Here is a 23,656-nt window from a genome sequence, read left to right as displayed (position 1 = left end):
CTCTAGTTTGTAATTCCAGATTTAGTAATTGAATTTTTGAATTCCACCAGCTGGCTTGTGCCTCTTCCTAATAGCTAATTTATATATAGATATAGCTAATCCACAGACCACAATCGGCAAGGGTAGGCATCAACATCTCCTCCATGATCATCCTCAACATCAGTGCCCCTCAAGGCTGTGTTCTCAGCCCCCCACTATACTCCTTATGCACCTATGACTGTGTGGTCAAATTCCCCTCCAACTCGATTTTCAAGTTTGCTGATGACACACCTTAGTGGGTTGGATCTCAAACAATGACAAGACAGAGTACAAGAATGAGATAGAGAATCTGATGAAATAGTACAGCAATAATAATCTCTTCTTCAATGTCAACAAAACGCAAGAGATAGTCATCTGCTTCAGGAAGCATAGTGGGGAACATACCCCAGTCTACATCAATAGGGACGAAGAAGAAATGGCCGAGAACGTCAAGCTTTTAGGTGATCAAGTTTTTAGATCACCAACAACCTGTCCTGGTCCAACACTATAGTTAAGAAAGCCCATTAACACTTCTACTTTCTCAGAAGACAAAGGAAATTTGGCATATCCGCTTTGACTCTCACCAATTTTCACAGATGCACCGTGGAAAGCATTCTTTCTGGATGTATCATAGTTTGGTATGGCTCCTGCTCTGCCCAAGACCACAAGAAACTATAAAAGGTAATGAATGAAGCCCAGTAGTTGGAACAATGCTTGAATCCGTCATCAAAGAAGAAATAGGGAGGCACCTAGAAAAGAACGGTTTGATAGAGCAGACGCAGCACAGATTCGTTAAGGGGAAGTCGTGTTTGACGAATTTATTGGATTTCTATGAGGATGTGACTAGTGTGGTAGACAGAGGGGAACCGGTGGATGTGGTGTTTCTCGATTTTCAAAAGGCGTTTGATAAGGTGCCGCACAAAAGATTACTTCAGAAGGTTAGGGGGCATGGAGTTGGGGGTAAGGTGTTAGCATGGATAGAGGATTGGTTGTCTAATAGGAGGCAGGGAGTTGGTATCAATGGGTGCTATTCTGATTGGCGGTTGGTAACTAGTGGAGCGCCGCAGGGATCGGTGCTGGGGCCTCAGCTATTTACCATTTATATAGATGATCTGGAGGAGGGGGCTGAGTGTAGGGTGACGAAATTTGCTGATGACACAAAGATGAGTGGAAAAGCAAATTGTGCGGAGGGTGTGAAAAGTCTGCAGAGGGATCTGGATAGGCTGAGCGAGTGGGCGAGGACCTGGCAGATGGAGTACAATGTTAGCAAGTGTGAGGTTATCCACTTTGGCAGAAATAATAGTAGGAGAGATTACTATTTAAAGGGCAAAAAGCTGCAGCATGCTATGGTGCAGAGGGACCTGGGGGTCCTTGTGCATGAGTCGCAAAAACCCAGTCTGCAGGTGCAGCAGGTGATCAAGAAGGCGAATGGGATGCAGGCCTTTATAGTGAGGGGGATTGAATATAAAAGTAGGGAGGTCTTGCTGCAACTGTACAGGGCACTGGTGAGGCCGCAGCTGGAGTACTGTGTGCAGCTTTGGTCGCCGCACTTGCGCAAGGATACTTTGGCCTTGGAGGGAGTGCAGAGGAGGTCCACTAGGCTGATACCGGAGATGAGGGGGTTAGACTATGACGAGAGACTAAATAGACTGGGTCTGTACTCGTTGGAGTTTAGAAGGATGAGGGGGGATCTTATAGAGACATATGAGATAATGAAAGGGATGGATAGGGTAGAGGTAGAGAGATTCTTCCCGCTCAGAAAGGACAGCAGGACTAGAGGGCACAGCCTCAAGATAAGGGGGGGGGCAGTTAGAACGGAGTTGAAGAGGAACTTCTTCATTCAAAGGGTGGTGAATCTCTGGAATTCTCTGCCCGTTGATGTGGTGGAGGCTACCTCGCTAAATATATTTAAGACACGGGTAGATAGGTTTTTGACAGACAAGGGAATTAAGGGTTATGGGGAGAAAGCGGGAAAGTGGAACTGAGCCAGTTCAGATCAGCCATGATCTTATTGAATGGCGGGGCAGGCTCGAAGGGCTAGATGGCCTACTCCTGCTCCTATTTCTTATGTTCTTATGTTCAGTCCATCACCCAAACCAGCCTCCCATCCATTAACTCTGTCCACTGTTCCTGATGCCTCGGAAAAGCAGCCAACATAATCAAGGATCCCATGCACCCCGGACATTCTCTCTTCCACCTTCTTCCATTGGGAAAAAGTCTGAGAACAAAAAACCTACTGATTCAAGAGTAGCTTCTTCCCTGCTGCCATCAGACTTTTGAATGGACTTACCTTGCATTAAATTGATCTTTCTCTAAACACTAGCTATGACTGTAACACTACATTCTGCACACTCACCTTTCCTTCTTTATGAAAGGTATGCCTTATCTATAAAGTGTGCAAGAAACCATATTTTTCACTGTGTACTACTAATACACGTGACAATACTAAATCAAATCAAAACCGAAATAAAACTTGCTTACGTTTGATTTCTGTGTTTGCCTACCGACAGTGCTGTTACAGAGGGAATTCCATGATGTTGACCCAGCGGCAGTGAAGGAACAGCATTATATTTCCAAGTCAGAGTGGCTTGGAGGGGAACCTCTAAGTGGTGGTGTTCCCAGGTATCTGCTGCTCTTATCCTTGTAGATGGCTAATGGTGGCAGGTTTGGAGAAAACTGTCTAAGGAACTTTGGCGAATTGCAGAGCATCTTGTAGATGGTCCACACTACTGCCACTGTGTGTCGGTGGTGGAGGGAGCGAGTGTTTGTGAATGGGGTGCTTCATCCTGGATGATCTGGTGTCAAGTTTCTTGAAAGGTGGTGGAGCTGAACTCATCCAGGCAATCGATAATTTCAAAAGGAAATTGGATAGGCCCTTATAGGAAATAAATAAGCAGAGCTGTAGGGATAGAGTGGGTAAATATCAAACTGACTAGATTACTCCACAGAGTCAGCATGGAGTCCCTAGTCCAGATGGACTGTTTCTGTGCTATAATGCTCTATAACTCTAATCCAAATTAACCATTCCAGTTTTACAGGATAGGAAAATTGGAGTATCATCCTTTATTGATTGATGACACTCCCACTCCCCATTTCCAGTAATCATTCACAGTGCGACTGACTCCTATCGCATCAGATGCCCTGTTATTCTGATCAATGGGCCAAATGGCCTCCTTCTACACTGTAGGGTTTCTATGATTCAAAAGTACATGCTAAACTCTGCTGCCTATGTCCCTACTTGAACCAAATCTGGTTCATCCATCACTCCTCATACCCACTGACCTACAGGGGTTCCTGGTACAGCGTCCTCCAGATACCATGCCCCCAGCAAACATTGATGACCATGGACTTCCATTGGGTTGGTCTGTGATTAATCTTGGCAAAGTACTGCAGTGGTTTGTCATTGCCTTCTTCCATACGTCTGACCAGGAAACCCGAACACTCCTACTGCCTGAAATAAGGCATATTGAAAGGATTTGCCGACTGATAATGAATACAGTATTCTGTAAACTGAGTGTGTGTCTTTATATACCCTGTTTGTGATCAGAACTCCCCACTCACCTGACGAAGGGGCAGTGCTCCGAAAGCTAGTGGTGTTTGTTAGCAAATAAACCTGTTGGACTTTAACCTGGTGTTGTGATATTTCTTACTGTGGGATTTGAACCCAGAGCTTCTGGCTTAGACGTAACTACACTAACCCCCTGCACCACAAAACCTCTTTTCAGGTTAAGCAACACCTTAAATTTAAAGTTCTCCTCCTTATTTTCAAATTTCCCCATTTTGTCATCACTCCCTCCTTCTCCAACTCCACAACCCTTATCCAATTGTGGCCTCTTGAGCATCCCTGATGATCCCTAAAGACCACTGAACCCTCAGTTCCCTCCCTCCTCTCCATATCTGTTACTTCCTTTAGGACTTTCCTTCAAAACTATCTCTTTGTTGCTTAAATATTCTCAAACATGCCCAGATATTCCCTTCTGTGGCTGGGTGTCAGATTGTGTTGGATAATGGCTCTGTGAAAGACAAGTTGCTGTCATATCCTTCTTTAGAACATAGAACATTACAGCACAGTTCAGACCCTTCGGCCCTCAATGTTGTGCCGAGCTACGTCCGAACCCAAGATCAAGCTATCCCACTCCCTATCATTCTGGTGTGTTCCATGTGCCTATCCAATATCCGCATAAAAGTTCCTAAAGTGTCCGACTCCACTATCACAGCAGGCAGTGCATTCCATAGAAGCATAGAACCCTACAGTGCAGAAAGAGGCCCTTCGGCCCATCGAGTCTGCAGCGAACACAATCCCACCCAGTCCCTACCCCCATATCCCTACATATTATACCCACTAATCCCTCTAACCTACGCATCCCTCGACACTAAGGGACAATTCCTTAGCACGGCCAATCAACCTAACCCGCACATCTTTGGACTTCCACACCCCAACCACTCTCTGAGTAAAGAGTCTACCTCGGGCATCCCTCCTATATCTCCCACCATGAACCTCATAATCATGCCCCCTGAGTAACAGCTACATCTACCCGAGGAAACAGCCTCTAAACCTCCACCCTACCTATCCCCTTCATCATCTTATAAAGTCCTATTAATTCTTTAAATGGTTTTCAGGTCTGTCATCATCCCTTTAGCTGTCGTCAGTAGTCAAGTTATTTTCGTTTATCTGAAAGATAGAGGATGTTCTCAAACGTCAAAAAGCAGAAGTCAGACTGCAGTTTGTGCTGAGTTTTAAAGAATCAGTTGTGATTTTCATATGGGAGCCGACTCCTGATCAGATTGGACCCAGTGACTGGGCGGACAATGTATCTGTACCTGATCCTCCTCACGCTGCCTGTTTCCTGTGTGGCAGGTAATGTAATGTTAGAGTGATGTGTTTCCATGACTCCGTGTGTCTGTCTGTGTGTGTGTGTCTGTGTGTGTGTGTCTGCCTACGCGTGTGTGTGAGGGAGACAGCTCACTCTCTGCACTGACTTGGAGAAGCTGGGGTTGTTCCTTGGCGCAGGGAAAGTTAAGGGGAGATTTTTAACCGAGGTTTTCCCAAAGCAGGAGGGAGCTTTGGAGGAGTGAAAAAGGACTGAGACAGGATTTTCCAGCCTCCTCTCCCGCACCCCCTTCCACCTGCACCGCATCTTCCGGCGGTTCATCAGTGATCGCCAACAAGGTCGTCCCCAGTCCCCTTGAAGCTTACAGGGTGGGGGACGTGAGGTGGGGGGAATCACCATCAACAGGACTGGAAGATTCCACCAGCGGGAAGGGCTGGAAAATCCTGCCCTAAGTGTGTACACGAATGTAAGATCAATGAGGATTTAAAGGGGATTGAGATCATTTGTAAGGCGACACGAGGAAATGATGTTTTTATGGCTGGCATGGTGGCACAGCGGTTAGCACTGCTGCCTCGCAGAACCTGGGAGCCAGGTTCGATTCCGGTCTTGGGTCACTGTCTGTGTGGAGTCTGCACATTCTCCCCGTGTCTGCGTGGGTTTCCCCTGGGTGCTTCGGTTTCCTCCCACACTCCAAAGATGTGGAGGCTAGGAGGGATTAGCCATGGTAAATTGCCCCAAAATGTGTATGTTAGGGGCATTTTGGTGTAAATACATGGGGTTACTGGGTAAGATGCTCTATCAGAAAGTGTGGGTGCAGACTCAATGAGCCGATAACCTGCTTCTGCATTGTAGGACTTGTATGATTCTATACGCAGGGGAAGTGTTGTGAACTGGAAGCAGATTCAATCATTACTTTCCAAAGGGAATTGGACAAATACTTGAAAATGGAATATTTATAAGGAAGTGAGGATGGAGGAGGGGACAGGTTCATACTACTAAAGGCACAATTGACCAATAACCTCCAATTGTGATTTTGATTTGATTTATTATTGACACATGTATTGGTATACAGTGAAAAGTATTGTTTCTTGCACTATACAGATAAAGCATACTGTACATAGAGAAGGAAAGGGGAGAGTGCAGAATGTAGTGTTACGGTCAAAGCTAAGGTGTAGAGAAAGATCAACTTAGTGCAAGTTGGATCCATTCGAAAGTCTGATGGCAGCAGGGAAGAAGCTGGTTGATACGTGACCTCAGACTATTGTATCTTTTTCCCGACAGAAGAAGGTGGAAGAGAGTTATCATCCTATGATGCTAGTATGGCGCTAGTATCATCCTATCATTCTCTCTCTGCAATTCTGCTGGTATAAACAGCTCATTATGGCTTAGAACCTAATCATTTCCCCATCTCCCAGATCTAATAATCACTTCAGGGTTTAACCTGTGCTACGCTTGGATCAGACATTCAGAATCAGCCTCTTGACTCTTTACTCCCATTCCTCCCCCCACCTCCATACCTCCATCATAGAATGCATCGCACAGCAAGGTAACTCCATGGAATCTTACTGCCCTTAGCCCAGACTGTCTCTCTCTTTATCCTACACTTTGCCCTTTCCATTCAGCCCTTCATCCTCTTTCTGAAACAGTTACCCTCCGTGTAAGGAAGTTTCCCCTCAATCCCCAGCATTTTTCAGTGACTATCTTGTGTTTATGCCTCCTCGACAACGTTCCCTCCACAAGTGGAAACATATTTCCCATGCCCCCCCACCATCAAAGCCTTTTGTAATTTTAAAGGCCACTGTCAGGTCCCCCTCAGCATTCTCTCTCCTAGAGAACTGTGCCCAGTCTTTCCTGATAATTATACCCCTTATTCTGGCATCGTCCAATACCACAATATCCTTGGTTTAATGTTGTGTCATATTGCTATTTATTGCATTGAGCTAGTGATGGAAGTCCCAATTTTCAAGGCTTTCTTTGTATTTCTATTCTCAGTATACATACAGAACAGGAGGAGACCATTCAGCCCCTCCAGCTTCTTCTACCATTGAGTGAAATCATGGCTGATCCACCTCGGTCCTGTTTCTCATTAAACCATTGGTTGGCTTGGTTTTAATTACTCGGGAGAGTCCCAGTGATTGTGTACTGTACCCGCTCTGAAATCTCAACATCTTTCCTATAGTATGGAGCCCAATTTCTGCCCCTCCCCACCCCACCACCAACCCTCTCTCCCACAACAAGACTTATTCATCCCACACTCTCACCAACAGATCCACACATACACTCTCCCAACAAACATCACAGGGGAGAGATTAGAAGCAGAGACACTGGCTAATTTTCCCCTTTCACTTGTTTGGAGACACTCAGAGTAGAGCCATCACTGAGGGATGGAATATCAATAATAGCAACATTATAAGAGGTTTTGATTGAGTCAAGACAGGAAAAATCAAGGATTACAGAAGGAAAATGTGTAGATGAAGTTAAGGCACAGATCAGCTGTGATCTAATGGAACCATAGAACTGGCTTGAGGGGCTGAATGGCCTCCTGCTCTGGCATTCCCAGTTGAGATGTTCTAAATTATGAGAGCTTTTATAGAACTGACGAGGCGACGCTGTTTCCACTGGCGGAAGAGATGGTAACCGTGACTGATGGACATTTAGAAAATAGACAGAGGAAAATGAGAAGAGTCTTTTTAAATCAGTGCATTATGAATGAAATGTTCAGCCTGTAAATGTCATGGAAGAAGATTCAGCAGTAACTTTGCAAAACGAATCAAATTTTAAAAATATTTACTTGTATAAATATGTGGAAAATATACATGGAGACTAGAAGCAGGAGTTGGCCATTTGGCCCTTTGAGCTTGTTCTGCCATTCATTTTGATCATAGCTGATCATCGAATTCAATATCCCGATTTCCCCCATGCCGCCACATTCCTTCATCCCTTTAGCCCCAAGACTTATATCTAATTTCTTCTTGAAACCAGACAACGTTTTGACCTCAACTACTTTCTGTGGGAGTGAATTCCACACATTCACCACCCTCTGGGTGAAGAAATTTCTCCTCACCTCAGTTCTAAAAGGTTTACCCCTTATCCTCAAACTAGTTCTCACCATTAGGAACATTCTTTCTAAATCTACTCTGTCTAACCCTGTTAGAATTTTATAAGTTTCAATGAGATCTTCTAAACTCCAGTGAATATAATCCTAACCGACTTCGTCTCTCCTCATATGACAGACCAGCCATCCCAGGAATCAGCCTGGTAAACCTTTGCTGTACTCCCTGTATAGCAAGGACATCCTTTCTCAGACAAGGACTACAAAATTTCACACAATATTCCAGATGTGACCTCACTATCACCCTATACAATTGCAGCAAAACATCTCTATCTCTATACTCAAATCCTCTCACTATGAAGGCCAACATACCATTTGCCTTCTTTACTGCCTGCTGTACCCAAGGCGCTTACTTTCAGTTACTGATGCACGAGGATTCCAAGGTCTTGCTGTGTACCCACCTCTCTCAATTTACACCCATTCAAATAATAATCTGAATTCCTATTATTGCTGCCAAAATGGATAACCTCACATTTATCCACATTATACTGCATCTGCTATGCATATGCCCACACTCAGCCTGTCCAACTCACGCTGAAGCATCTCTGCATCCGTCTCACAGCTCACCCCCAACCCCCCATACAACTTTGTATCATCTGCAAATTTGGAGATAATACATTTAGTTCCCTTTTCCAAAACTTATGTATATATATAACGTCAACAGGGTGTCCTAGCACAGATCCCTACAGAACCTCACTAGTCACTGCCTGCCAATCAGAAAAAGACCCACTTATGCCAACTCTTTGCTTCCTGTCCGCTAACCAGCTCTCTATCCATCTCAATACACTACCCGCAATCCCATGAGTTTTAAATTGGGACAGAATTTGCTATGTGAGACCTTGTTGAATGCCTTCTGAGAGTCTAAATAAACCACATCTACCAGTTCTCCTTGGCCAATGCCAGCAGTTACAGACTCAAAGAACCCCAGTAGATTTGCTAAACATGATTTCCCTTTTGCAAATCCATGCTGACTTTGTCTGATTATACCACTACTTTCCAAATGCTATGCTATGAAATCCTTGATAATGGACCCTAGCAACTTCCCTATTATTGACATTAGACTCATTGGTCTATAGTTCTCTGTTTTCTATCTCCTACTGAATAGCAGGCTTACACCCTGCAACCTGCAAGAACCATTCCAGAGTCCAAAAAATTTTAGAAAATGACCACTATTACCAGGGCCACTTCCTAAGTACTCTGAGATGAAGACCCTGGAGATTTATCCAGCTACAATCCCATCAACTTCTCCAAAACCATTTCTCTACTAATGCTGATTTCCTTCAGCTGCTCACTAAAATTTGCGTTTCTTAGAACTTCAGGTAGATTATTTATGTCTTTCTTTCTGAAAACAGATACACAAAGTTAGTTCCTCAGCTGTTGCTTGGTTCCCCATTAGGAATTCCTCTGTTTCTGACTGCAAGGAGCCTACATTCATTTTTGTCAATCTTTTTTGCTTTACATACCTACAGAAATTTTTACAGTCAGTTTTTATGCTTCCTGCTAGCTTACTTTCATTATTTTCCCCTTCTTAATCAATCCCTTTGTTTGTCTTTGCTAAATTTTAAACCATTCCCATTCCTCATGCCTATTGCTTTCTCATGCCAATTTGTATGTTTCTTCTTTGAATCTGATGCTATCTCTAATTTCCACTGTAGGCCATGGAAGGCCACAGTTCTCTTACCACTCCTGCGCCAAATAGGAATAAACAGCTTGGAGTTCACCTGTTCATTCGTTGAATGCCTGCCAATGCCTGTCCATTGTCCTTCCTTTCATTAATGTTTCCCAGTCTATCATCGCTATCTCATGCGTCATAACATCATCGTTGCTTTTATTGAGAATTAAGACCCTGGTCTCAGAATCAGCTACCTCACTACCCACTTTGATTAAGAATTCTATCAAATAACATGGGTGTTGATTCAAGTCCAATGTTTGTGTCTATCTCAAATTCTGTTTGAGAAGTTGGTGGTGAACAACTTTCTTGAATCATGTGGTGTAGGGACACCCAGAGTGCGATTAGGAAGAGAGTTCCAGGATTTTGACCCAGCAACAGTGAAGGAACAGCGATATAGTTCCAGTTAGAAGTCTCACAACACCAGGTTAAAGTCCAACAGGTTTTTTTTTGGAACCACGAGCTTTTGAACGCTGGTCCGCCATCACTTGATGAAGGAGCAGCACTCCGAAAGCTTGTGATTCTAAATAAACCTGTTGGACTTTAACGTGGTGTTGTGAGACTTCTTATTGTGCCCACCCCAGTCCAACACCAGGATCTCCACTTCTCGATATAGTTCCAAGCTAGGACAATGTGTGGCTTGGAGGAATCATGCAGGTGGTGGTGTTCCCATGTGTCTGTTGCCCTTGCCCTTCTAGATGGTGAAGGTTGTAGGTTTGGAAGGTGTTATTGAAGCGCTTTCGGTGCATCTTGTAGATGGTACACACGGCTGACATTGTACGTCAGTGGTGAAGGTGATGAATAGTGTGCCAATAAGTTGTTTTCTCCTGAATTTGTCTCAAATTTCTTAGCATTCATCCAGGCAAATTGCAATTATTCTAACTTGTGTCTCAAAGGTGATGGAAGGATGTTGGGGAGTCACAAAGTGAACTACTTACCAAGGAATTCCCAGTCTCTGATCCACTCTTACATTTATATAACTGAACATGATTAGTTTCTGCTAAACTGTAATTCCCAGGATGTTGAAAACATGAAATTCAGCGATGTTGATGCAATTGAATATCATGAGAAGATTGCTCAATTCTCTCTTTTTGCCCACGAACCTTCCTTGGCACGAGTGCAGTGTGGTGGCACAGTGGCGCAATGGTTGGCACTGCTGCCTCACAATGATAGAGACCCGGGTTTGATTCCCGCCTTGTATGGAGTTTGCGTGTTCTCCCCATGTCTGCGTGGGTTTCCTCCGGGGGTTCCAGTTTACTCTCACACCCCAAAATGTGCAGGCTAAGTAATTAGTAAATTGCCCCTTTGTGTCCCATGATATCTGGGTAATGGGAATTAGTGGGGTGAATGTGTGAGGATAGAGCCTGGCTTGGATGCTCTATCCGAGAGTTGGTGCAGACTTGACAGCCTGCATGGCCTCCTTCTGCACTATAGGGTTACTATGTCACTTAATCAGTTCACACCTGAATGTTGTCCAGGACTTGCTGCATTAGTACATGGCCTGCTATAGTATCTGAGAATTTAATAAAAATTGCAGCTCTTATCGGGAATAAAAACAGAAAGTGCTAGAAAAGCATTTGGAGTTCAATATGACTCTTCCTTGGAAATAAGCTGATGCTAACTTTTTTATTACACAGAACTAACATCTCAGTTGAAGGATGGTACCTCCAACAGTGTAGCACTCCCTCACTACTGCATTGCAATGTGCCTCCTCCCACAGTGCAGTTCTCCCTCAGTGTGTCACTTCAACAATGCAACACTCCCCTCCTCTGTATTGCCCCCTGTGCAACAGTGCAGCACTCCCTCAGTACTGACCCTCTGATAGTTCAGCACTCCCTCAGTACTGACTCTCTGACAGTGCAGCACTCCCTCAGTACTGACCCTCTGACAGTGCAGCACTCCCTCAGTACTGACCCTCTGACAGTGCAGCACTCCCTCAGTACTGACCCTCTGACAGTGCAGCACTCCCACAGTACTGCCTCTCTGACAGTGCAGCACTCCCTCCAAACTGACCCTCTGACAGTGCAGCACTCCCTCAGTACTGACCCTCTGACAGTGCAGCACTCCCTCAGTACTGACCCTCTGACAGTGCAGCACTCCCTCAGTACTGACCCTCTGACAGTGCAGCACTCCCTCAGTACTGACCCTCTGACAGTGCAGCACTCTCTCAGTACTGACCCTCTGACAGTGCAGCACTCCCTCAGTACTGACCCTCTGACAGTGCAGCACTCCCTCAGTACTGACCCTCTGACAGTGCAGCACTCCCTCAGTACTGACCCTCTGACAGTGCAGCACTCCCACAGTACTGCCTCTCTGACAGTGCAGCACTCCCTCCAAACTGACCCTCTGACAGTGCAGCACTCCCTCAGTACTGACCCTCTGACAGTGCAGCACTCCCTCCAAACTGACCCTCTGACAGTGCAGCACTCCCTCAGTACTGACCCTCTGACAGTGCAGCACTCCCTCAGTACTGACCCTCTGACAGTGCAGCACTCCCTCCAAACTGACCCTCTGACAGTGCAGCACTCCCTTAGTACTGTCCCTCTGACAGTGCAGCACTCCCTCATTACTGACCCTCTGACAGTGCAGCACTCCCTCAGTACTGTCCCTCTGACAGTGCAGCACTCCCTCAGTACTGTCCCTCTGACAGTGCAGCACTCCCTCAGTACTGTCCCTCTGACAGTGCAGCACTCCCGCAGTACTGTCCCTCTGATAGTGCAGCACTCCCTCAGTACTGTCCCTCTGACAGTGCAGCACTCCCTCAGTACTGATCCTCTGACAGTGCAGCACTCCCTCAGCACTGACCCTTAACAGTGCAGCACTCCCTCAGTACTGACCCTCTGACAGTGCAGCACTCCCTCCAAACTGACCCTCTGACAGTGCAGCACTCCCTCAGTACTGACCCTCTGACAGTGCAGCACTCCCTCAGTACTGACCCTCTGATAGTGCAACACTCCCTCAGTACTGACCCTCTGACAGTGCAGCACTCCCTCAGTACTGACCCTCTGATAGTGCAGCACTCCCTCAGTACTGACCCTCTGACGGAGCAGCACTCGCTCAGTACCAACCCTCTGACAGTGCAGCACTCCCTCAGTACTGACCCTCTGACAGTGCAGCACTCGCTCAGTACTGACCCTCTGACAGTGCAGCACTCGCTCAGTACCAACCCTCTGACAGTGCAGCACTCACTCAGTACTGACCCTCTGACAGTGCAGCACTCCCTCAATACTGACCCTCTGACAGTGCAGCACTCCCTCAGTACTGACCCTCTGACAGTGCAGCACTCCCTCAGTACTGACCCTCTGACAGTACAGCACTCCCTTAGTACTGACCCTCTGACAGTGCAGCACTCCCTCAATACTGACCCTCTGACAGTGCAGCACTCCCACAGTACTGACCCTCTGACAGTGAAGCACTCCCTCAGTACTGACCCTTTCAACAATGAAGTGCTGACTCAGTGCTGGCCCCCTTCAACAATGCAGCACTCCCTCCCTTGGTACGGGCACTCTTTACACTACAATGCTGCCTCCAGTAGTATCGCACTTTGGCCCCAAGTTTGGTACGGTACTTAATAGTGAAGAAGAAGATCGTAAGTTACAAGAAGGTATAGATAGGTTGTGGTCAAATGGGCAGAGCAGTGGCAGATGGGATTTAGCCCTGATCAGTGCAGGGTGATGCGCTTTAAATAAAGCAACAAGACAAAAGAGTATTTAATGAATGGCAGTATACTGAAAAGCTCAGTGGAATGGATGAATCTTGAGATACTTATTCACAAATCCCTGAAGGCAGCAGAGTTAAGAAGGCATACAGGACCCTTGCACTGTCAGAGGGACAGTACTGAGGGAGTGCTGCACTGTCAGAGGGTCAGTATTGAGGGAGTGCTGCACTGTCAGAGGGTCAGCACTGAGGGAGTGCCGCACTGTCAGAGAGGCAGTACTGTGGGAGTGCTGCACTGTTAGAGGGTCAGTACTGAGGGAGTGCTGCACTGTCAGAGGGTCAGTACTGAGGGAGTGCTGCACTGTCAGAGGGTCAGTACTGAGGGAGTGCCGCACTGTCAGAGGGTCAGTACTGAGGGAGTGCTGCACTGTCAGAGGGTCAGTACTGAGGGAGTGCTGCACTGTCAGAGGGTCAGTACTGAGGGAGTGCCGCACTGTCAGAGGGTCAGTGCTGAGGGAGTGCCGCACTGTCAGAGGGTTAGTACTGAAGGAGTGCCGCACTGTCAGAGGGTCAGCACTGAGGGAGTGCCGCACTGTCAGAGGGTCAGTACTGAGGGAGTGCTGCACTGTCAGAGGGTCAGTACTGAGGGAGTGCTGCACTGTAGTGGTATAGAGTATAAGAGCAAGGGGGTAATGTTGGAGTGGTCCAGAGCATTGGTTAGGACACAGCTGGAATACTGTGTGCCACTATGGCCCCCTCACTATAGGAAGGATGCGCTCGCACTAGAGAGGGGATAGAGGAGAGTCACCAAGATATTGCCTGGAATGGAGCATTTGAGCTGTAAAGAGAGATTGGATAGGCCTTGGACTGTTTTCTTTAGAACAGAGAAGGCTGAAGGAGGACATGATTGAGGTTTATAAGATTACAAGCGGTTTGGACAGAGTGAATAGGAAGCAGCTATCCCCCTTATTCGAGTGGTCAATCACAAGGGTGTATAGTGTCAGGGTGAGGGTCAGGAGATTCAGAGGCGATTTGAGAAAAAAAATCACTCAGAAGGTGTTGGGAATTTGGAATGCACTGCCTGGGAATGTACTGGAGACTGGAAACGTTACATCCATTAAAAAATATTTGGCTGAGTACTTGAGATGTCATGACCTTCAAGGACAAGTGCAGGAAAATGGGATTAGCATGACTTTAGTGGTAATTATTGTCAGTGTAGACTCGATGGGCCGAAGAGCCTCTTCTGTGCTCTAGGACTCTATAACTTCTCCCTTCTGTGATGAGGTGACTCAGATTGCACATTTTCTTTGCGTCTTGTTTCCTCTGTTTCAGATGTTACTGATGAACAGGAAGGATCAAACCATGCAAATTCACCTGATTCATTCTCAGCGCAGCCCATTATAATACCAATCACCTCTTTGTCTCTCCCTTTCTGTGAAACCAGACCCCCTTTCCCTAAGTCATCGTTAGAAAGAATACTGGCATTTCCTCAACTGTGGTCTTGAACGCTCTGAGTCAATAATTGCTAATAATTACGATGCCACAGGGAAAGGCACAAAGTGTTATTTTTATTCACTCAAGGGATGTATGTATCATTAGATGGCCAGCATTTATTGCCCACTCATTGTTGCCTGAGGGCAGTTGGGAGTCAACCACATTGCTGTGGTTCGTGAGTCATACTCGGCCAGACCGGATAAGGACAACAGATTTCCTTCCCTAAAGGATATTCGTGAACCAGATGGGTTTTTCCGACAATTGACAATGATTTCATGGTCATCAGTCGAATCATAGAATCCCTCCAATCCTGAAAGAGGTCACTCGGCCCAGCGATTGGCACAGTGGTTAGCACTGCTGCCTCACAGAGCCAGGGACCCGGGTTCGATTCCTGGCCTCGGGTGACTGTCTGTGTGAAGTTTGCACGTTCTTCCTGTGTCTGCGGGGGTTTCCTCTGGTTTCCTCCCACAGTCTGAAAGATGTGCTGGTTAGGTGCGTTGACCCGAATAGGCACCGGAGTGTGGTGACCAGGGGAATTTCACAGTAATTTCATTGCGGTGTTAATGCAAACTTTACTTGCCACTAATAAATAAACTTTAAAAAGAGTCAGCACTGACAGCAATCCTACCCAGGCTCTATCCCCATAAACCCACATAGTTACCCACGATTCTACTGATGATCATGGAGCCATTGTCAATTGTAAGAAAAACCCATCTTGTTCACAAATGTCCTTTAGGGAAGGAAATCTGCCGCCCTTATCTGGTCTGGTCCACCTGTGACTCCAGATCCACAGGAATGTGGTTGACACTCAACTGCCCTCAGGCAACAATGAGTGGGCAATAAATGCTGGCTAAGGGGCAATTGAGCATTGCCAATGCACCTAACCAGCACATCTCTGGACTGTGGGAAGAAACTGCAGCAAACCCACACAGACATGCGGAGAGTGACCAGACTCCGCACAAACAGTGACCCAAGCCAGGAAATTGCATCCTAATCCCTGGCACTGTGAGGCGGCAGTGCTAACCAGTGCATCATGACCCCTTCCATTACCTGCAAAATAAACCCTTTCTCTTAATTCCAAACATATTTTATAGAAATCAAATTCCACCGTCTGCTGTCATAGAATTTGAACCTGGGTCCCCAGAACATTAGCTGAGTTTCTTGGATTACTAGTCTAGCGATAATACCACTCGGCCGTCACCTCCCTGAAGCCAGAGGGATTGGAAGTTGAACATTTTCTTGTTCTGATTGGGCCCACGGCCTTATATAATCATTTCCTCAGCACTAACTCTCTCCACATCGCGTGAGTGGACTGGTAACCTTGTTTACTAATTGCTAGCATATTGTAGACTTTTTCAGTTGTCTCAGAGTTAGACAAAAATGGAAGTGAGAATCAGAGGTTGTTGTTTATATTTACCCAGTTACAGCTTTCACTTTCTGATCAGATTGAGTTTTAAAATTAAAACGAGTTGGAAAATCTTATTTTACAGTGCAGGAAAAGATGTGTGATTATAATTAGTAATCACTTATCTCATTTCTATCTTACTGCCATATTTTTCTAATGGTGCTTCCGGTACCCTCGCAAGACCACAAGACCATAAGACATAGGATCAGAATTAGGCCACTCAGCTCATCGAGTCTGCTTCACCATTCAATCACGGCTGATATTTTTCTCATCCCCATTTTCCTGCCTTTTCCCCACAACCACTGATCCCCTTTTCAATCAAGAACCTATCTATCTTTGACTTAAAGACACTGGCCTCCACAGCCTTCTGCAGCAAGGAATTCCACAGATTCACCACCCTCTGGCTGAAGAAATTCCTCATCTCTGTTTTAAAGGATTGTCCATTTAGCCTGGGGTTGTTCTCTCTGGTTCTAGTTTTTCCTACTATTGGAAACATCCTCTCCATGTCCACTGTATCCAGGCCTCGCTGTATCCTGTAAGTTTCAATAAGATCCCCCCTCATCCTTCTAAACTCCAACGAGTACAGACCCAGAGTCCTCAACCGTTCCTCATATGACAAGCATCCTATTACATTGGGAAAGTTTATTTTACATCTTTGCGCTCAATATCTGCTCTTTGGGGAACAGTGGGAAAGCAGGCTGATAATCAACCCGCTGAACCATGTCGTATACACTCCTTCCACAGCCCAATGAGTCCTAGAGGGGGACTCGAACCTGGAACTTCTGGTTCAAAGGCAGGGGGTCTACCATCTGAGACACAAGACTTTCACAGAGCAAGTAAATGGTACTCAGGAGCAGGCAGATATTTTCAAAGTAACCTGGTGGCAGAGAAGAGAGAGAAACTTCCGAAAACCATACCAGAGTGTCAACTACTGGTGACAGCCTGCAGCTACCTTGTGACTGAGGACTGTTTACATACAGAAGGTTGCTTTGAGCTCCCTCACCATGGGCTTGAAGATGGGAAGCATGTTAATTTTGGTGGGTAGCTTGCCTGGCACCTGCCCACTGTCCCCCATAACTTTCCTGATTTTGTTCTCAAAGCATGAGTATGAAGCTGGTTGGAGTTGTGTCGGGCACAAAGGTCGATAGTTGTGGTGGTCGGAGGTCAATCATTTCAGTCATAGAATCATCGAGGGTTACAGCATGGCAACAGGCCCTTTGGCCCAACTTGACAATGCCACCTTTTTTGTTTAAAACCCCTAAGCTAATCCCAATTGCCCGCATTTGGCCCATATCCCTCAATACCCATTGTACCCATTGTAACTATCTAAACGCTTTTTAAAAGATAAAATTGTACCCGCCTCTACTATACCTCTGGCAGCTTGTTCCAGACACTCACCACTGTCTGTCTGAAAGAATTGCCCCTCTGGATACTTTTGTATCTCTCCCCTCTAGTTTTAGACTCCCCTACCTTTGGGAAAAGATATTGACTATCTACCTTGTCTCTGCCCCTCATTATTTTATAGACCTCTATAAGGTCACCCCTCAGCCTCCTACATTCCAGAGAAAACAATTCCCAGTCTATTTAGCTCATTCTTATAACTCAATGCATCAAGCCCTGATTGCATCCTTATAAATTTTTTCTGCACTCTTTCTAGTTTAATAATATCCTTTCTATAATAGGATGACCAGAATTGCACACAGTATTCCAAGTGTGGCCTTACCAATGTCTTGTACAACTTCAACAAGACGTCCCAACTCCTGTATTCAATGTTCTGACCGATGAAACCAAGCATGCTGAATACCGTCTTCACCACTCTGTCCACCTGCGACTCCACTTTCAAGGAGCTATGAACATGTACCCCTAGATCTCTTTGTTGTGTAACTCTCCCCAGCGCCTTACCATTAACTGAGTAAGTCCTGCCCTGGTTCAATCGACCAAAATGCATTGCCTCACATTTGTCTAAATTAAACTCCATCTGCCATTTATCAGCCCTCTGGCCCAATTGATCAAGATCTTGCTGCAATTGAAGATAACCTTCCTCATTGTCCACCATGCCACCAATCTTGGTGTAATCTGCAAACTTACTAACCGTGCCCCCTATATTCTCATTCAAATCATTAATATAAATGACAAATAACAGTGGGACCAGCGCTGATCCCTGATACACACCGCTGGTCACAGGCTTCCAGTTTGAAAAACAACTCTCTACAACCACTCGCTGGCTTCAAGAAGCCAATTTTATATCCATTTAGATACCTCACCATGGATCCCGTGAGATTTAACTTTATGCAACAACCTACCATGTGGTACCTTGTCAAAGGCCTTCCTAAAGTTCATGTAGACAACACCAACTGCACTGCCCTCATCTACATTCTTGGCTACCCCTTCAAAATACTCAATCAAATTTGTGAGACATGATTTCCACTCACAAAGCCAAGCTGTCTGTCCCTAATCAGTTCTTGCATCCCAGGACACCACTGCAGGAGTTCCTCAGGATGGTGTCCTAAGCCCAAACATCTTCAGCTGCTTCATCAATGACATTCCTTCCATCAGAAGGTCAGTGCAATAGGTCTTTGGGGGCAAGGTCCCTTCGCCAAAATGGTTTTATTTACAATTCCAACGGCAATACAAAGAATGCTATCAGTCAGCAGCTAACCTTCGGGAGTGCCAGAGGAACTGACACTCCCAGACGAATACAAGGAAAAGACTCCCCGATTGGCCCATCAATGGATTCCTTAATCAGGGAGTTCATATAACAATAGTCCAACCTCAGTGGCCTGATTGAAACCATTATAGTCGGAAGCGTGGATGTTTGCTGATGATTGCACAATGTTCAGCACTATTCACGCCCGAAGCAGTCCATGTCCAATGCAGCAAAACCTGGACAACATTCAGGCTTGCGCTGAAGAATGCCACACTATCAGATTGTTATGTTAACAGGTGAACACAAGCAGTAGGGGATAAAAACCTAGGTTGGGATTATACGGTCTCCCCCCCTCCGCCCACCGCCACCCTGGTGAGGTGTTTTGTGGCACAGGAGAAAATTTTGGCCCTAGTTACATAGAAGCGGAAATATGTACCAACCATTTAACAGCGGAATAGTAACTGAATAAACTGAAGCAACAACTAGAGCGCGTCCATTTCAAAAACCACTCAACTGAAATTTTCAGAAAATATTAGCTGGAAAGCTGACGTCATAGCGATTCAGTCATCACCTCAACATGGAAACAGGAAATCAGAACAGGAATTAGCATCGCGGGGGAAATTCATTCCTCTTGAATTGCAAAGAATTGGTTCTCTTGGCTGATTTAATACGTTTTTTTCCCATTAAGCCCAGAGGGGTAGACAGTGGCGTCATGGTATTGTCACTGGATTAACAATCCAGAGGCCCAGTCTCTAGCTCACTGGTTCAAATCCCACTACGGCAACTGGTGAAATTAAAATGAATTCAATAACTCTGGAAAATAAAGCTATGCTCTGTGATGGTGACCGTGAAGCAATTGTGAATTGTTACGAAATCCTATCCGGCTCACTAAGATCCCTTTAGGGAAGGAAATCTTCGACTCCAGACCCCAGCAATGTGGTTGATTCTTAACTGCCCTCTGAAATGTTCCAGCAGGCCTATCAGTTCAAGGGCAATTAGAGATGGGCAATAATGCTACCCTTGCCAATGATGACCACATCCCATGAAAAGAAGAAAAAATACTATTTTACTACGCTGAGGATTAAGTTTTTTAACATTTGTTTAGTAGTTTACAAGTACGTTTACATTAACACTGCAATGAAGTTACTGTGAAAATCCCCTAGTCGCCACACTCTGGCACCTGTTCGGGTCAATGCACCTAATCAGCATGTCTTTCGGACTATGGGCGTAAAACCCGAGCAGATGCGGGGAGAATGTGCAGCCTCTGCATGGTGACCCAAGCCAGGAATCGAACCCGGTTCCCTGGTGCTGTGATGCAACATTGCTAACCACCGTGCCACCATGCCACCCATTAAAGTTTATCTATTAGTTTACAAGTAGGCTTATATTAATACTGCAATGAAGTTACTGTGAAAATCTCCTAGTCGCCATGCTCTGGCGCCTGTTCGGGTACACTGAGGGAGAATTTAGTGTGGTCAAGGCACCTAACCTGCATGTCTTTCGGACTGTGGGAGGAAACCAGAGCACCCAGAGGAAACCCACGCAGACATGGGGAGAATGTGCAGCCTCCACACAGATAGTGACCCAAGCCCGGAATCGAACCCGGGGTCCCTGGAGCTGTGAGGGAGCGGGGCTAGCCACTGTCCCACCGTGCAGTCTCATCTGGGTCATGCATTTTTCCATCTGCATAGGGCCCATTATTATATATTACCGGTGAACTCAGCGTTTAATTTATCTAGTCTGGAATGTTCTGCCTGGAAGTGTGGTGGAGGAATGGCACTCAGTCGTGTCACTCATTTGCCGTTTAGATATCCGTTCTTTAACAACGTCCTGGATTTAATTATTCCTTAAGGTCTGATATTTGATATCAGCGTCTGATCCTTGAGCGATTATGAACGAGATGAAATGCAGAGCCTTGTAATTATCTGGGACTTGGTGAATGGCAAACAGGAGGGAAAGGACAAAAGAATTTATATTAAAGAATCGAGTATGATTTCAGCCAAATAAGTTTGGTCACATTTTCATTCAGACTCTTAACCAGTCACAGGAATGTAATGCTTTTGCAGGAATCTCCCAAAGATTCCATCTCCTCCCAGTTTAATCTCTCTAATGATTTTGAAGCATCTTCCCAGCTTATCTTGGTTCTGGCTCAGGACAGCAGCCTCTTGATTTTGGGTCAGTTCCCCCACCTCCCCCCCCACCCCCACCAACACCACCCCCACCCCCACTCCGCCCCCCCGTTCACTCAGTTTCTTATTTTTCTCAAAACCAAACCACTTCCAGGTCCTTACAAAATTCTGCTTAAGTTGCAAAGATAGATACCGAGAAGTTGCGCTGCCCATGGCACAGCTTCTCATCTTTAAGCTACTCAGGGGCCCCCAGACTGGAGCAGATGCGGTGATTACACAGCAGCCAGCGTGTGGGCCGAGGAAGAGTTATGTAATCCCAGAATCGCAGCGCAGAAGGAGAAGTGGGATTGAGAAATGAGAATTGAAATTGTGCAGTTTTTAAAGATGTGCCTTTCTGGTTCATGTTCGTCACAACATCAGCTTCTTCCTGGCTTTTCATTTGGATTGCAAGTCTTGCCGCACTTTCACACATCTCCAGTTCACTCGGGCACAATGAATTTCAGTTCCTACTCAGAGCTGATTCAATAGAAAATGGCATGGGCTTTGTGTTTATGTGTGTGCGTGTGTATGCATCTGTGTGTGTGTGTGTGTATATGTATATATGTATGTGTGTATGTATCTGTGTGTATGTATGTATGTATGTGTGTGTATATGTATATATGTATGTGTGTATGTATCTGTGTGTGTATGTGTGTATATGTATATATGTATGTGTATGTATCTGTGTGTATGCATGTATGTGTGTATGTGTGTATATGTATATATGTATGTGTGTATGTATCTGTGTGTGTATGTATGTGTGTGTATATGTATGTGTGTATGTTTCTGTGTGTGTATGTGTGTATATATGTATGTGTGTATGTATCTGTGTGTGTATGTATGTGTGTATATATGTATGTGTGTATGTATCTGTGTGTGTGTATGCCATAGAGTCATAGAGGTTTACAACATGGAAACAGGCTCTTTAGCTCAGCTTCTCCATGGTCTCTTTTTTTAAACCACTAAGCCAGTCCCAATTGCCCCTTTTGACCCATATCTCTCCATATACATCTTACCCATGTAACTGTCTAAATATTTTCTAATGTTCCTATAACAGGACAGAGGAGCTGAACAGCCTCCTCCTGTTTCTAATATTCCTATGATAGGTTTGATGGGTTGAATGACTTCTTTCTGTTCCTAGAACGGGGCTGTGGTCCAATTGCAAAAAGCTTCACACATTCTGTGTTTTATTGTCACAGTTCCCGGATTCTGAAGGGAAGTGTGAACAAAACAGCAACCGCTTCCAGTGGTGCTGCTGGTCTTGAGCAGGAATTATCTGCTGAACAGGGCCCCAGAAACAAACTGTTCATGAACCCATTTTACTATCAAATCACTGATTCAAACAGCAAATGCCGAGAAGTGGCAGAGGGAGTGGAACTGGGGACATTGCGACAGACCAAGGGAAATCTGGCAGATTTGCAGCTCTGAGTTCTGACCCAGTGCTACATTAATTGCAGTGATGAGTGGATAGGACAGCAACAGATGCAACTGTGATGCCCTTCACTGTGGAGCAATCTTGTACAAGCAGCTGTGGCGTAATGGTTGGCAAACTCACCTCTGACTCAGAGGGTGCGTTGGCACAATTGCAGGGTCAGTACTGAGGGAGTGCTGCACTGTCAAAGGAGCAGTGCTGAGGGAAAAGTTTATTTATTAGTCACAAGTAAGCTTACAATAACACTACAATGAAGTTACTGTCAAAATTCCCAAGTTGCCACACTCTGGTGCCTGTTTGGGTACACTGAGGGGGAACGTAGCAACGTACCTAACCGGCACCTCTTTGCGAGGAAACGGGAACACCTGGAAGAAAACCACGCAGACACGGGGAGAATGTGCAGACTCCTAACAGATAGTGACCCAAGCTGGGAATTGAACCTGGATCCTTGGCACTGTGAGGCTAACCACTATGCCGCTGTGCCACTCTGAACTGTGCTGAACTGAGGGAGTGCTGCACTGTCAGAGGGTCAGTACTGAGGGAGTGCTGCACTGTCAGAGGGTCAGTACTGAGGGAGTGCTGCACTGTCAAAGGGACAGTACTGAGGGAGTGCTGCACTGTCAGAGGGTCAGTACTGAGGGAGTGCTGCACTGTCAGAGGGTCAGTACTGAGGGAGTGCTGTACTGTCAGAGGGTCAGTACTGAGGGAGTGCTGCACTGTCAGAGGGTCAGTACTGAAGGAGTGTGGCACTGTCAGAGGGTCAGTACTGAGGGAGTGCTGCACCATCAGAGAGTCAGTACTGAAGGAGTGCTGTACTGTCAGAGGGTCAGTACTGAGGGAGTGCTGCACTGTCAGAGGGTCAGTACTGAGGGAGTGCTGCACTGTCAGAGGGTCAGTACTGAGGGAGTGCTGCACAGTCAGAAGGTCAGTACTGAGGGAGTGCTGCACTGTCAGAGGGGCAGTACTGAGGGAGTGCTGCACTGTCAGAGGGTCAACAGTGAGCGGGTGGTCCACTGTCAGTGGTGCCATCTTTCTGCTGAGTTATTAAATTGAGTTTTCAGCTGCCCTCCCAGTTGATGGGAAATATTCACTGGTGAACATTTCGAAGAAGAGCAAGGTTGTTCTGGGTGCCCTAGAAAATATTTGGCCCTCAGCACAGACTTTGAAGACACAAACTGTTCTGAATAAAGCATACATTTCAAAAAGAATTAGCTTGCCTTCA

At 45.9% G+C, this 23,656-nt stretch overlaps 1 protein-coding gene across 1 annotated transcript in view; it reads left to right on the top strand.

Annotated features, from left to right (window-relative positions):
* Positions 1 to 4,754: 4,754 nt before the first annotated feature.
* LOC145351446 (macrophage colony-stimulating factor 1 receptor-like) overlaps positions 4,755 to 23,656 on the top strand; it is a 60,159-nt gene continuing 41,257 nt past the window's right edge. Inside the window, exon 1 of the mRNA XM_080201038.1 lies at positions 4,755 to 4,876. Coding sequence (XP_080057164.1) covers positions 4,828 to 4,876 — 49 coding nt within the window. The 5' untranslated portion in view covers positions 4,755 to 4,827. The remainder of the gene's footprint in view (positions 4,877 to 23,656) is intronic.

This window comes from Carcharhinus amblyrhynchos, chromosome 13 (assembly GCF_965287045.1).
Source record: "Carcharhinus amblyrhynchos chromosome 13, sCarAmb.v2.hapA, whole genome shotgun sequence".
Lineage (NCBI taxonomy): Eukaryota > Metazoa > Chordata > Chondrichthyes > Carcharhiniformes > Carcharhinidae > Carcharhinus > Carcharhinus amblyrhynchos.
The sequence above is the reverse complement of the archived record's forward strand: the minus strand, read 5'-3'. Positions and strand labels throughout refer to the sequence as shown.